The following is a 16,545-nucleotide window of genomic DNA, read 5'->3' as shown; positions in this document are numbered from 1 at the left end:
CCCACATCCCAAAGACATGCTGTAGGTGGATCGGACACTGTAAATTGGCCCTAGGCATGAGTGCGTGCATGTGTGTGCCTTCTGTGGAAGGTTGGGCGCTGGGCTGGCAACTCGACACTGTAAAACTCCACTGCCAATCATGAGCGGACAGGTGATCCGCTGTGCCGCCCCCTAACCAGGAAAAGCTGAAAGAAGAAGAATCACATTCCAGTGAAGCACACTTGCTATAAGTCACTGATGGAGCAATGGCTAAGTACTAAGTGGAAATTTGTAGGCAGAAAAGTTTGTCTCTATAACCTCCAAGGGTAACTACCTCTGCGCTGCAGTGCAGGACGGTGCTCTTTACACAATGTGGGGCTTAAACAGTAAACAGAAAAAAAAACCAAACACTTTAAATCAAATTATCCAATACTACAGCTCAAGACTGAGCCCTGGTCCAGTAATCTTTAACTGAAGTTGTCCCAATCCAATACTACAGCTCAAGACTGAGCCCTTGTCCAGTAATCTTTAACTGGATTTGTCCCAAACTGTACACTCCTACCCAGAGGGCACAGGAGAGCCTCTGCAAAAAGACCTCGTGGTTTTACTTATCAATCAACAAACAGAACAGGATTCAGCAGGTCTGAATCTGGTCTATACTACAGCCAAAGAATTGCAGCAGCAAAATGCAGTGTATAATGTAGCTCAATACATTCATGGCAGTTAAATCACGTAAAAGTTAAGCAGTCACCAAGTGCATAAAAACTACAATAAAAATAGCTTAGCATTTGTAGAGTCTCTACAGTGCTGTAAATCCTTTAGTAGAGTGGAGGCAGTATGCCTCATTCTTTAGGAGCTGTGCTGAGACAGATCGCAAGAGAAAAGTGTTTTCCTTCGGCAAACTGTTAACTTTCTATATTTTATATGCTCAATGATTTAATTGTTCGATGTAACAAGTTTGATCACTTGTGATTTTATATACACACGCACATATACTACCTAAACACACACATTCTAAGGTGTCATGAAAGCCTTATAATTAAAGCTGCAAAACAACTGGTCTACTCAGACATCTAAGAAAAGTGAGTTAAATCATTATAAAAATGTTTCTCTGTTGTATTGATTTGAGAATGCAAAAACACAACAATAGAGTTCCTTTAATAGTTTTAACACAAATGCTTTAGGGGATAACCACAAATGTATGCTTTTATAATTATCAATAAACATACTCTGTTTTTTTTTAATCTAAGCCACTCAGACGTCCCACTATCACCTGATCCTTGTACTGAAAAGGAGTTCAATCTCTTCTACTCACTACTTCTGTCAAAATTGTTACCCACATGATATCTGGTTGCCTTTGCCTCCTACATCAACTCAGTAATGCATGCTAACTCTAACCCTGCCCCAACCCTAACCCCACACCTTACCTTAAAAAAAATTCCATACCACTGTCACCCATCACGAGACACACACAAACTACAAAATAAAATCTAACTCCTTACCCCTGAATCTACCCCCTAAAATACACATGCACACAAACATAAAACACATATAATCTTACCTAACCTTTACCAAAATACTCAAAACGCTATTCTGCTTTCCAATCCCTACTCCCTTGTTTCAAAGAAACATCACTTTTAGATATTTTACGTTTGACAATCTCAAACTTATACGTATGTGTACATAAAATAATCCAAAAAGAGTAAGACAGACAGTAAAATATCTAAACTGAAGAACATCTACACACAAAAAGACTGACAAAACTGAAGTTATATTAAGGAAGGGTTTATGACCTTTCACCACTGTTGTGCGAACACAGAGTTGGTTAGTAGAGGTATGGCGATGCAGAGGCTTGCCGTGCCTTCAAAAACATTGAAAAACATGACATCTAACCATTGAAAAAAGCTGACAAAAATCAAACCACAGTCTGTCACTGTTTTACCAGGGAAGCAAGCCCCCCCCCTGCATCCCCATGTTGGATGATTACTTTTACCACAAACCCTACTAATTACATACATGAACTCCAGTGTCACACAACACTGGGGAAACGGGAATAAACCCTTCCCTAGTTTAACTCCAATTTTGTCAGTATTTTGTGCTTAGATATCTATGAATAATGTCCAGTTATTTTATATATACATACATATATACATATATATATATATATATATATATATATATATATATATATATATACACACACACACACATATATCTATATATATATATATTTATGTACACATATACATAAATATCTATATATACACACACACACATATATATATATATACATACATATATATCTATATAGACTTATATATACATATACATCTATATATACATATACATGTATATATCTATCTATATACACACACATATATATATATATATTACACACACACATACTATACATACATATGTGTGTGTGTGTGTGTGTATATATATATATATATATATATATATATATATATATATATATATATATATATATATATATATATATATATATATATATATATATATATATATATATATATATATACACACACACACACACACACATACGTGTGTGTGTACACATATATAACATACAGATAGTAACAGGATGACATTGTTCATAAATAGCTCATAATTAAGCAACTAGTATTTTAGTCCTTAACCATAAAAAATAAACTCCAACAAAGTTCCAACTGTTGTTTCATCTTTGTATATCACCACATGTATTACACTAAGCAGATCACAACTCTAATGTCACTGCAAGTTAATATTTGGCATTGACAAATGCATGCTGCTCTTCCTCAGCCAGCCTAATGTGCAACGACAAGAAAAAAAAAGCATCCAATGCAGTACAAACCATGAACCCAGTACTGCATTAACAAACTCAAAAGGAAAGTAATTATAACCTTTGAACTTCTTAAACAACACTGGGTTGATTATTTGTGCTGCACTGGATGCTTGTCTGCAAAAATCAACACTGGTGTTTTCCGATTCGAAAGGAAAGATGATTTTCGGGGAAATCGGATACCAATCTGTCCAGAGAATCATTTTAAGATGTCATCCTTTACCCATAAAGCTAATACCATATCTGCTGAAAAAATGGTTAAAACTTACCATCAGCACCTTCCATGTCAACATTTGAAGTCCCTTCAATTTTTTTAGGTGATACTACAGACACTACATCTTTCAAATCCTTCATAGAAACGTCCCCACTGCCACTAGCTGCCAACATTTTCTTTAGCCGAGTAAGCTCCTTGGGTGCATTCTTTTTCCTCTTTTCTGCTCGCATTTTCCTTTTCCATTTGCTTCTTAAACTTTTTGCCATACTTTCAAAAAAAAAAAAAAATCACGTTAAGTCAATAATTTAACATACTAGTTGCAAACCATTCAGTACTAGGATAAATAACTTGTGTGTTACTAACCAAAATGCTATGAGTTTTTTACAACTATTCTTAAAACAATAAAAATATATTTATACTTTATATTTTTACAAGAAAAAAATGAACAAAATTAACCTTTACCACAGTGAAAATGAAAACTGAAATGAACTCCACATAAAGTTAATAAGACATTTCCAGTAACTAATGTCATCCCACATTCAAGAGACTTCTTCAGAACTGAGGAATATTAAATGTCCCTGAATTAAATACATTCATGCAAATGTCACATGACTTTGAAGTGCCAATCACAAAAAGAAAAAAATATAATAATCTTCAAATAAAATTAACATCTCTAACCATAAGTCATATCTGCACTAAAAATTATCAGCAAAATAATTAAATAAATCATTTACTTTAAATTTTTGTGGACACTGATGGGTTAGTTATAAAGGTCTTAACTTGTAATAAACATTAACCATTTGAAATATTGGACCCACTAAAGAAACTCACAAGACATGGAGACTGAATGGCCGAAACAACAGATTAACATTCAAGTCCAAGGCAACCACTTTCTAGAATATTCCCTTTTCTTCGTGGTATGGCAATTACAGAGAGTGTAAGCTTGGGTGGTGTTGGGGAAGGGGTCAAAAAAGAAGTTTAAAGAAGACTGATCTCCTAGATTCACTCTTTTCTTGCGTTTTCCATACTTTCTTTTTCAGCATGTCTGCACTCAGCATTCTGAGAGCTAACATTTCAACAAACAGCCTTAAAAAAACTTCATGTTGACATGGTCGTTAACACCAGGTAACCAGTATGCATTCAGTTTCAGCTGCGACTGTAGTCTGTTTCCCTGGGCTCTGTTCTAATCCTCTCTAATATGCATCTTTTCCACCATAGAACAGATACTTTCTATACTTGTTACACACCTCAGTATGTCTGTGAAGTATCGTGTTTCATCCTTTTGTATGATAATTACACTGACAGCCTGTGTAAAGCTTTGTCACTGTAGAGGCTGCCGTAGCCTGAGCATAAACCTACATAAATGAAAGTTATGTACTTATCATGTGTGCTTGAGTGCATGAAACTTATCATGTGTGCTTGAGTGCATGAAAACGGAAGTCAGCGAGTGTGAGAGAGAGACAGTGATTGAGCACTGGCAGCAGTAGTTCAGGTTTGCATAGCTCTTGCACTCTTAGCTGAGGGCATAAAGCCTAAAGTAAAGTAATGGGGGAACAAAGGCATAAAATAAGGATACATTTTAAATATTGTTCTTAATTTCTGTTATATAGGGTTTGCCTGAGCATGCATTTTCTGAAGCGTGTGTGTGTGTGTGTGTGTGTGTGTGTCAGTGAGTGAGACTGAGCGACCACTAGCAGCAGCAGTAAAAAGGTTTGCATACCTTTCGACCTCTTAGCTCAAAAAAATCTAGATAAAGCCTAAAATAAATGGGAACCAAGGCTCAAAAATAGTAACAGATTTTAAATATCGCTCTTATAAAATCAGAAAGTTGCTTAAATAACAGGTCTTGTATTAGCGCAAATTTTCTGAAGGAGATAAAGTCTGAAACTCAAATGTATATCATTATTTAGCGACTTCAATCCCCAATGACTGGCAGCAAGCCACACATTTTAGGAGTAAGGGATCAAATCATGAAATAAATACATGGATATTTTAACATGTTATATTTTAGATGCAAAATACTTCCTCCAACACCAAATACATATACTACAGCAAGTATGAAACATTAGGCGGAGGAACTATTTTACATCAAAAATATATAAAACAAATATAGTAATAATAATAAAAAGTAAAAAACAATTGTACAGACAGCTCATTCTGCAAGTACAATAATGCCCTCCAGATTATGTGTTATTGTGTAAATAACTCCCTTCCTGGGGTGAAGAGGCTATCTACCTGTGGAGTCGGGCTTCATAACACCCCTTGGCGGGCGTTATTTACACAGTAACAAACACCCTAGTTGGGCATTACTGCTCTCTTAACAACCTCTCCTCAGACTGTGTCGGTAAAATGACAATACAACAACCCACGAAATATAACAAAACAAAATCAGGATGATGAATTCGAAGGTAGGGAATAGAGGGCAACAGGAATGGACCCTCTTACGCAAGCTCCAAGGCCAGACCACAGGACTGATTGGAAGCTCTCACTACACAGTGACAAATTTTGAGAGAACATTCTGCAAAATGGCAGAACCATAAGAAGATCTGGACCTAGACTGAGTGTCCATTTGGTACACAAAGGGATGAGTGTTAGACCAGGTAACTGCAGCACAAATGTCATCAACAGAAACCTGCAAGAAAAAGGCAGTTTGAAGTAGACACCAATTTCCTAGAATGACCTTTAGGCTTCATGGGTAAAGCTGTTCCTTTCAAAGAATAACAAAAGGAAATACAATTGGAGATACATGTGGATAGGGTAACTTTGGAAACAGGCTTATTAAGTCTCGACTATGAAAAGGATATAAAACGTTGGTAGACTTTCAGAAATATTTATCTGTCCAAACAGAACCTGAATTGACTATGAACATCCAAACAATGAAGTAAATATTCTCTTGTTACTGAAATTTGGAAAGAATACCAGCAAGTAAATGGGCTGGTTTAAAATAGAAAAACAAACCAAGGAGGTGCAAACTGCCAAAATTTTAATGTGTTCTGGTACCTTGGCTAGAATGCCTTCAGAGGAATAATTCAAACACACAATGCAATTAAATTTATACACCTTCACAAATTACTTAGACAATTAATTACATAAATAATTATTTCATTAAATACATGGTCATAATAGAAATACAAACTTATATCACACATTCAAATTAACTTACAAATTTAACCCTTTAGGGGCCAATGTGCCAAAATTAAAAATAAATCTACTTTCTATAGCTAATACTTTTTATACAATTTTTATTCTTGTCTTCAAAAGATGTTTAAAAATTGTTTATACCTTATCCTAAGGACCCCTTCTTTTGTGCCCTCCCCAAAATTAAAAAAATATATGGGAACCTCCTGGTAGGCCCACAGTTTCCTCCTGTGGCTCATTTTTGGAACATCTTGGTATGTTCTTAAACCATCATTTGAAAAAAATGTTTAGTGAAAAGCCCCTCCCATCTTAAGAATACTAGTGATTTCTGTAAAATTGTGAAAAATATTGTTTAAGAAGAGGTATTTTATTGGGCAACGGTGGATATAAAATCAATTTATACAAGTATTAAGATTCAGTGGTGGGTACAGGCAGTGGAAAAAATCTTGGGGGAAGGTCTTCGTACCTCATTTTTAGTACAGCTTTTGAAGTTTGCTTTACCCCACAATTACTTTCTGTATGAGATAGAGGTGTTAATACAGAAAAAAGGAATAGCTATGGGGGCAAATTTTGCCTCAACGTACACTATTATTTTCATATCTTTTTTTGAAAATAGTTACATGTATAATTTAAAAAAAAATTTCTAACTCAATAGTGTGTTATCAACGTTACTTTGATGATTTGATCTTTACCTGTATGGGGGACATTGATGGATTTGCAGAGTTTGTTTCAGATCTTAACAAAAACTCATTTGTGGTTTGGAATTTACTTTCCAGACAAAATTAAGATGCATTTTTTTTACATTGATTTATACGTGGATGCTGACATGAAAATACAATTTAAACCATACAGAAAGGAAACAGCAACTAATAATTTTCGGCATGCTAGTAGTTCTCACCGTTTGCATTTATTGGATGCCCTCCCTTTTGGGGAGTTTAAACGTATTTTTGAACATACTTCTGATATGAAGTTAGTGCCTTTTGAATTTTTGTTAGTAAAGGAGAGACGTCGAGCTCGTGGTTATTCTGAAACATCTATTGAGATGGCTTCCCAGAGGGTCTTAGAAAGTAGTAAGAACTATAAAAGTAGATTTAATTCTTTTAATCACAAATTTGGTGGGGATAATGAGTTAGAAAAGGACAAATTGTTCTTTGTTACTAAATTCTCCCCTTTTTCTTCTGTAGATGTTGTGGAAAATCTTTGTTTGGCCTATTGTGTGTTCTAATGATGAAGTTGGTAATTTGTTACCAAAAAAAGTAATCTTTTCATATGGTAGGTATTCTAATTTGAAAGAATTGTTAAATGGAAGAAATAAACCTGTAGTGAAAGGACCCACTGGTGTGTTTAAATGTGGGAAATGTAAAGTTTGTTGCAGGGTGAAGGATCTTTCTGGTACTAGCATTAATGGTGCATGTTATGTTGCCAAAGGAAAATTTGATTGTCAGTCCTGTGGAGTGGTGTACATTGTGGGTTGTGAGTGCATACCATCAAAATGGTATGTTGGTGAAACAACAAGAATGATTAAAATTTTACTTTTGGAACATTTAAGGGATATTAAAAATTGTAGAAAGAAAGCCCCATTGCTGATCACTTTCATAAAATACACACGGGAAAGGATGATTCTTTATGTTTTTCTGTGCTAGCTAGTCCTGGGAACAAAGGGGGAGGTAATTCTGTACAAAAAGTATTAGCTATGGAAAGTAGGTTTATTTAAAATTTTGGCACATTGGCCCCTAAAGGGTTAAATTTCGAAGTTAATTTGAATGTGTGGTGTAAGTTTGTATTTCTAGGATGCCCTTACAAATGCCTTCTATGAACACCTTCAGGACTGCATGGATCAGGCAATCCCAAATAAAACCAAGACTCTTTCCACCAAGGGCAAACGTCCAGTCTGGTGGACCCCAGCCATAAACAAACTTTACAATAAGAGGAGAAAGCTATTACATGATAGAGCAAAATCCCAAAAAGGGAAGGCATCTTTGATCAGTACTAGCAAGAAACTACGATCCCTCATAAAATCATCCAAGGCCAACTTTGAGAAAAAAATTGCCATAGATTCAAAAGACAATCATAAGGCCTTCTTCAGCTATGTCAGAAACCTGGGTGGAAACTCCCAGATATGCTCAGAATTAGTCCAAAATGATACAAAAATCACTGAACCCACAGACATTGCCAACATACTGGCAGACAGGTTCAGCGTAAACTTCACCCCCTTCTCCTCCCCAAAAGGAGAGATAACTATCCCAACAGAGTGTAGCCTCCCAGTCATCTCAAATGCGCAGGTGAAAGCTGCTCTCTCTAAAGCTAAAAACACAGCATCAATGGGACTGGATGGTGTCCCGGCTGTGTGCTACATGAACTCAATGAAGAACTAAACCCGCATTACAAGGCAGCTGTTTAATCTTAGCCTTACCACAGGATATGTGCCCAAGGAGTGGCGTACGGCAACTGTGGTCCCACTCCACAAAGGCGGTGCCTCTACGGACCCTGGTAATTACCGCCCCATAAGCTTAACAAGCCTGGTCTGCAAAGCTATGGAGAGGATCATAATGGAACTAATAAACAAGGACATGAGGGACTTGCAGACCTTGGACCCAACCCAGTTTGGCTTTGTCAAGGGCAGATCTTGCCTTTTGAACTTGGTCGACTTCTTCGAAACAGTTACCAAGGCCATTGATGAGGGAAAGGCAGTCCATACAGCCTACCTTGACCTTGCAAAAGCTTTCGACACAATACCCCACTCGGGTATCATAGAGAAACTTACCAGCTTAAATGTAAACCCATATGTCACAAGATGGGTTGCAAACTGGCTAAAGGACAGAACCCACAGGGTTAGAGTTGCTGGAGCCATGTCAGACTCCAAGCCGGTTACAAGTGGTGTCCCACAGGGCTCAGTCCTTGGCCCCCTATTGTTCGGCATCTACTTCTCAGAAGTACAGGCAAACATAGGAGGACTATGGCTGACAAAGTTTGCGGATGACTGCAAACTGGGTGCCATAGTGGATAGTACATAGGACACAGACATCCTTCAGAGGGGTCTCACGGAAACTGATAGCTGTTGCCAGAGCCATGGCCTGAAGTTAAACGCAAAAAAGTGTATAGTCATACCCTTCAGGAAAAACAAGGTAACCCCAAGCTACCATATAGGTGGCAACCCACTAAGCACAGAAGAGGTTATCAGGGACCTGGGTACCCAGGTTGACAGTGGCCTCTCGTTTGACACTCACGTTGCTAAAGTGGTTCGAAAGACCTTCTACATTGCCCATCTGATCATGAAGGGATTCACATCCAGATCAAGTGAGGTCATTGTTCCCCTGTACTCTTCACTTATCAGACCAATGATCGAGTACAATGCCCCATTCGGGATGTATCTCACCCGACACCTGCAGCAATTGGAGAGACCCCAAAAGTTCCTCACCAAAAGGATAAAGGGACTCCAAAACCTGTCATATACTGCCAGACTGAAGAAACTCCAACTCTATTCAGTCGCATACCGTCTGCTCAGAGGTGACCTGTGCCTGACATACAAGGCCATGACCAACCCGGAATTAATGGACATGCTCCACCTCAAAAAATCCAAATCCACCAGAACCACTAGAGCAAGTGACTTAAACCTTAGCACGGATATAAATAGGACGTGCTGGAGGGATAGATTTATCACCCAGAGACTCCCCATGCTGTGGAATAAAATCCCGGTCCATGTGAGGCAGAGCACCTCGCTGGCTCTGTTCAAGAGAAATCTTGACCGGTGGATGGGAGATCGTTGGTTTACCCCGGGAATCATCTCTGTGTCACTGCTGGACAGAGGCAAACAAACTAATGGGCACATTATTTCTAACATAAGGGGTGGCGTAAGCCACATAACTTTGGGGTAGGCTTATAAATGCCTTAGGGCAGATAGCCTAGTATAAACCTATGAACCTATGAAATAATTATTTATGTAATTAATTATCTAAGTAAGTTAATTTGTGAAATGAGTAATCAAGGAAGGATGCAAACAGGATAATAAGTTCAGACACTCCTCTGGCAGAAATGATAGCTGCTAAAGAGTTTCCACAACAACAAATTTAAGGCTACCATGTCTGAAGGTTCAAAGGGAGGTCTAGTAAGAACTCACAGGAGCAGCAGAGATATTCCCAAGTAGGCATCAGATCCCAAACAGGTGGATGTAACAAAAAAGTGCTCCTCAAGAAGTCTTTAACAGCCATCAGAGAATGGTGGCCAGTTGTACCTTTACGGTGGAATAAATAAAACAATGGAAAAAAAAGTCAAGAAGTTCAAAATGGCACCCAAAAGGTGCTGAAAAGGGATCCAAGCTTTTAGAGGAAACCCAAATAGAAAAACGTTCCTATTTACTAGCAGAAACTTTCCAGGTGGAGGGCTTATGAGATGAAAGGATATGAATAAACTCTGCGAGAGCTTGGGATTCCTGGGCATCATCGGAATTTGAGAAACCATGTGGTTAAGCTTGAGGGAGTGAAGGTTTGAGAAGACTAATCCTGAAGGATGAGAAATCAGACTCAGAACCAGATCCAGTATCTAGGGTGGGAGAAGCAGGTGAGTCAAAGAAAGGGGAACCAGACTTACTGGGGCTAGAATGGGGCAATCAGGATGATAGTCGCTCTGCAATGGGCTGCCTTTCTAAGAAACTTGATTATCAGGGGTGTCAGTGGATAGGTGTAAATTCGTCCAGGGGCCAAGCATGCAGAACAGCATCCACTAGAGACTGCCCCTCAGGAGGGATCAGGGCTTAAAAATGACTGCACTTTTGGTTGAAAGAGGAAGCAAAAAGATTGCAGCAGGGTTGCCCCCAACAGATGAAAATCTGTGCTGCTATGTCTGGATTCAGGTACTACTCTCGTTCCTGCTCAAACCACCCGCCACAATGTTGGACTTCCCTGGGATGTGCGTGCTGCGATCAGAAATTCCTGAAAAGACATTGGTCACTGACAAACCCTAATGGCCTCTCAATACAGGAGATATGACCAAGTACCTCCTTGCTTATTCAGATGTCATAACAAAGACATGCTGTTGGTCTGGATGGCAATCACACCCTTGGGAAGAAGGCCCTGAAAGCTATGCAATGCTAGGAGGACATCCCGCATCTCAGAGACATTAATGGGAAGACTGGCCTCATATCTTTTCCAAGTTCCTTGGACAGTCTTCCCCTCAAAAATGCCTCCACCACACCAAAAGGGAAGCATTTATAGTCACAGTGGTCTGGAGATGACAAAGAACAAAAAGTCACCCTGCCATGATCAGCAAGAACTCCAACCACCACCAAATATGGCAGTCACAAATGTTCGGTAATGTCACTGGGAAATTCGAAGAAGATTTTAATTGGGACTACTGAACTGCTAGAGTCCACTGTAAAACTCCTATAGAATGTGAGAAGCATGTAGACGAAGAGAGTTCAGTCTTGATATGGTTGCTTGGTCTATCCGAATGACTGTATTCAGATCTGATAAATTCTAACATCTCAGCTGGTTCCAGGATGGACTTTTCATAATTAACTGTTATGCCCAAGGATAGACCCAGTTGGGGTAAGGACCATTTCCACGAAGGCAGCCTTAGTCAATCATCCAGATAAGGAAGAACATGGAATCCCAGCAGTCTGAACCAGGTTGTCGCTACTGCCATGCATTTGTTGAAAATCCAGGGAGCTGTGGTGAGACCAAAGGGCAGAGCCAAAAACTGGTAATGACTGGACTCCAGCCAAAAACGCAATAAACTCCTGAAGTGCCTCTCTTTATGTGAGGCTAAGCATACTTGAGATCCACAAAGCACTTACAGTTGTCCTTCCTCAGGAGAGGTAGAATGGACTGCACTGTGACCATCCAGAATTTGGTCTGTTTGACAAAATGGTTCAAATTGCCAAGATCGAGAATGGATTTGAGGCACTTGTTTTTCTTCTGCACTAAAAAGAATCTGGAACAGTCCCTGGATCCTCACTGGTCTGGTGAGACCTCTTGGATGACTTGGTTGAAAAACATTTCCACTGCAGTGTCCCATTTCTACCGGGGTCGTACAACTGGAAAGGATTTTTGAGCATCTTTTTGAATAAACGAAAAGGCAACTGAAGAGAACCTCTAGACACGACTCTCAACACCCATTCATCTGAGTTGATGGCCTCCCAAGCTTCTGGGTGGAGAGCTAAGCGACCCCAGACTACCCTTCAGGGGCACTGGAAGAGCCAAGAAAACCCAGAGGAAGCCCTGGTTCTACAGACCATCCATATTGCTTGGTTAGCATCCATTATAATTGACCCCTCTGCTATGGGGAGAATCCTCACTAGGAGGGTCCTAGAAAAGTGGCTACATTTTACAAGAGGCACTTTCCACCCTTCTAGTTGCTAGAGAAGGACCACCGAGGGCTCAAAAAATGAACCCTGATGGCAGACGGCATCATTCTGTCTTGTTCACTCCTAGTTAGCCTCTCCTCAACTTTTGTCCCAAAATAGGGAAGAACCCATCAAAAACAGCACTAACAATTCATGCTTTAAAGCAGTCCACAGAATTACATAAATGCATCCAGGCAGGACTCCAACTGGCTGTGCTGGTGGACATCAAGGCAATATTGGATATGGACTCTGTGGTAGACAACTAAGCCTCTGAAGGCTAATGAGTCTTAAGCTTTGACACTAGCTACAAGGTCTCGCTGAAACATCATCAGAAGAGAAAAAGAATTCAATGCATGCAAAGCGAGGGTGGATGAAGTATACATGCCCTTTTCCCAACTCCCCATTGGGCAGATGGACTGAAGAATTCTCCTCAGGAATGTCCTTTCCACAAGGAAGTCCACACCTGGACATTTACTCTAATGGTATCTGTTCTTAGGAGGAACAGAAATTTTATCTGTATTCCTGGGAATCTGTTCCATCATGATGGGTTTTCTACAAGGCCTCAAAGAAAGCAAGTCTAGAAGGACATCTGGAGGGAGGACCACCAAGGTTGTGGACGGGCCCATGCTCCAGGCCTTCAAAAACACAGACTCCTCTGGGGAAGGAGCTTCTGTGGTCCATCCTCCACACTACTTTAACAATTAAAGTAAACTGCCAAAGGAGGTTTTTATTGTGGCAGATTTGGAAGAGCCTTCCCATTCATTGAGGTCAATGTCCTTGATGAAAGCTTTCTTGGGGGAATCCAAGTGTTTCAGAAGGAAGGGTCCTGAATGCAGGGGAATCAAAGACACATGCTGTACCAGAATAAACTGATACAGATACACAGGCACAGAAGCATGAGGAGGTAGGGAATGGATCGAATGCAACTGCTGAAGTTCCCATCTCCTAATCGGACAGGATCTTTTCCAAGTCATCGAAGACATAAACAGAGGCCAGATGACCAATCCCATATCCAAAGAAAGCACTGGTGCCAGGTGCTGATTAAACTGGCTCCAACGTTGAGATCGAAGCCAAGCTGCCGTGTGCCAAAGCACCCAAGGGTAGGGATTAGACAGATCTGGAAGGTCAATCCTGACACCGACTGTTCAGCCTGAGGCATGCTCTGCTCAAACAATGTCAGTCAAAAATGTCAAGGAAGGAGTCGTTGTCTGAAGTGGTCAAACTGTCAGCCCAACAGGGGTGGAGGGCATGGGCAGTCCTGTAAACCCCAGAGCCGAGGGAAACTGGGTAGGAATAACTGAAGATACCTAGTTGTATCTGGGCCTGCAAAAAAGGATCACACCAGATGTTCTAGATCTGAAGTCTTGAGGCTCCCAACCGACCTGGCAGAGCTAGAAGAGGAGATCACCGATGGTAGCTTGGATGACCTTTTGGCGGTCACCAGTTCCAAAGAATGGACCTGAAGAGGAAGATCAGACTCGAGGAGGGGGGAAAGTCCCAGAGAAAACGCTGCCAGCATTATAGGTAGAAGGGAGAATGCAGTCTGCCTGATGAGGTGGAAAGGTATTTTGCCAAGAAAAGACTGGGTATGCTCAAGAGCTCAGCTGAGCAGGTATCACCAGACCCAAAGGTGTCTGAGCCAGAGGTGCTGAAGGGTGGTGAACCTTCAGCTCTGGCTGTCCTTCAGTAAATGAAGATAGTTTGCAATCCTCTTGCTCTTCGCTACAGTACTTAGAATCCTCCTCATCCTGTTCAGTTTTCTTGCTAGGGGTGGGAAAGGATGGAGCAACAGCATAAGGCTGAAGCATAACCTCTACAACCAGTTTTGCCAGTCTTTCACTGTGGGCACAAGTGCTAAAAGTGGCACATGCATGGCATTCAATATCCAAATGGGCAGTGCCCAAGCAATAAACACATTTATCATGGGCATACTATGGAGGCAGTTTATGCTCACATGAAATATACTTTTTGAACCCTGAAGCCTTTTCCACGACCTGTGAGAGAACATTACAACAACAAGGCTACAAAGGAACAATCCTACAGACTACCTACCTAAAGACAAAATTCTTATCTAGTTTGTCTTTCTCGGCTTTTCCCAGTTAGGGGTTGCCACAGCAGAACTCTGGTCCGCTAATGACTGGCAGTCAAATTTTATGGTGCCGAGTTGCCAGCCCGATGCCCAACCTTCAGCAAAAGCACGCCCATTCACGCATGTCTTTCGGAGGCCACTCGTCCGCGGGGAAGACATGCAGACTCCACACAGATGGCACTCCAGCCGAGAATCGAACAGAAGAACCTCTTGCTGTGAGGTAACAACGCTACTGCTGTACCACCATGGATACTTCAAAATTCTTATCTAGTACACTATCTAAAAACACTAAAGGTAAAATTTATTTATTTTTACCATAAACAGCTAAAAGTTAAAGGCAGGAATATCAAAGTAAGGAAAAACAATAGAACGAGTTACAATTACCTCAACAGCTATCTTCAAAAACTACACCTAACATTAATCTTACAAAAGTAGGGGAAAAGAAAATTTTTAAACACTATCACAAGAAAGGATACAAGACCATAGAGCTCTACTGACCACAATTCTCACACAATGGCAGCAAGCAAAATCTGAAGAGAGGTTGTTAGAGCAAGGTATTATAGATAGAGGAGGCGGAGCTATTGGACTGAAGATTCTGAAAAGGCCAACGTTAGACACACGTCAGATCCGATAACCCATAAGTCGAGACCAGACAGAAAGAACCCATCGGATCACATGTCGCTTTGCAGGAATAATATTCATTAACTGACAAGAGAAAAGCAAAAGACAGACACCTCTGCAACACACCTAAAATAAGGGCAAAACTCACACTTGAACAGGCCAAGAGATCTTCCCTATTGCTTAACCACTTGAGATAATTCATATCAGTCTGCTAAAAGTAGGATTCTGAACTATCATAGGTTTCATAGGTTCATAGGTTCATACTAGGCTATCTGCCCAAGGGCATTTATAAGCCTAGCCCATAGTTATGTGGCTTTCGCCACCCCTTTAGTTTGAATAAAACTATGCCTATTATTTTGCTGTGATTCTGTCAAGCAGTGACACTGAAGTAATCCCTGGGGTATATCTGCGATCTCCCATCCATTGGTCAAGATTCCTCTTGAACAAGGCCAGCGAGGTGCTCTGCTTCACATGTACCGGGATTTTGTTCCACAGCATAGGGAGTCTCTGGGTGATGAATCTGTCCCTCCAGCACGTTCTATTAATAACCGTGTCAAGGTTTAAGTCTCCCGCCCTTGTGGTTCTGAGGGATCTAGACTTTTTGAGGTGAAGCATATTCATCAAATCTGGGTTTGACATGGCCTTATATGTCAGGCACAGGTCACCTCTGAGCAAGCGGTATGAGACTGAATAGAGCTGGAGTTCTTTCAGTCGGGCAGCATAAGACATACTTTTGAGACCCTTTATCCTTTTGGTGAGGAACTTTTGGGGCCTTTCCAGCTGCTGCAGGTGTCGGGTCAGATACATTCCGAATGGGGCATTGTACTCAATCATAGGTCTAATGAGTGATGAGTACAGGGGGACGATGACCTCCCTTGATCTAGATGTGAATCCCTTCATGATCAGGTGGGCAATGTAGAAGGTTTTCCTAACTACTTTAGCAACATGAGTGTCAAACGAAGGCTACTGTCAACCTGGGTCCCCAGATCCCTGATGACTTCTTCTGTGCTCAGTGGATTGCCACCTATATGGTAGCTAGGGGTAACCTTGTTTTTCCCGAAGGGTATGACTATGCATTTCTTGGCGTTTAACTTTAGGCCATGGCTCTGGCACCAGTTATCCGCTTCTGTGAGGCCCTTCTGAAGGATATCTGTGTCAGATGTGTTTTCGACTATGGCGCCCAGTTTGCAGTCATCTGCAAACTTTGTCAGCCATAACCCTCCTGTGTTTGCTTGTACTTCAGAAAAGTAGATGCCGAACAAGAGTGGACCCAGGACTGAGCCCTGTGGGACACCACTTGTGACAGGCTTTGAGTCTGACAT

At 40.5% G+C, this 16,545-nt stretch overlaps 1 protein-coding gene across 2 annotated transcripts in view; it reads right to left on the bottom strand.

Moving 5' to 3' along the window:
• LLPH (LLP homolog, long-term synaptic facilitation factor) overlaps window positions 1–16,545 on the bottom strand; it is a 264,175-nt gene that overhangs the window by 77,452 nt on the left and 170,178 nt on the right. For both annotated transcript variants that reach the window (XM_044088053.1, XM_044088054.1), the window contains exon 2: window positions 3,091–3,302. In XM_044088053.1, coding sequence (XP_043943988.1) covers window positions 3,091–3,301 — 211 coding nt within the window. In that variant the 5' untranslated portion in view covers window position 3,302. The remainder of the gene's footprint in view (window positions 1–3,090; window positions 3,303–16,545) is intronic.

The sequence above is a fragment of the Protopterus annectens genome, chromosome 11.part0, assembly GCF_019279795.1.
Source record: "Protopterus annectens isolate FY-2018-M chromosome 11.part0, PAN1.0, whole genome shotgun sequence".
In the NCBI taxonomy this organism is placed as follows: Eukaryota; Metazoa; Chordata; order Ceratodontiformes; family Protopteridae; genus Protopterus; species Protopterus annectens.
Note: the sequence above shows the minus strand (reverse complement) of the source record. Positions and strands in the feature narration are given on the sequence as shown.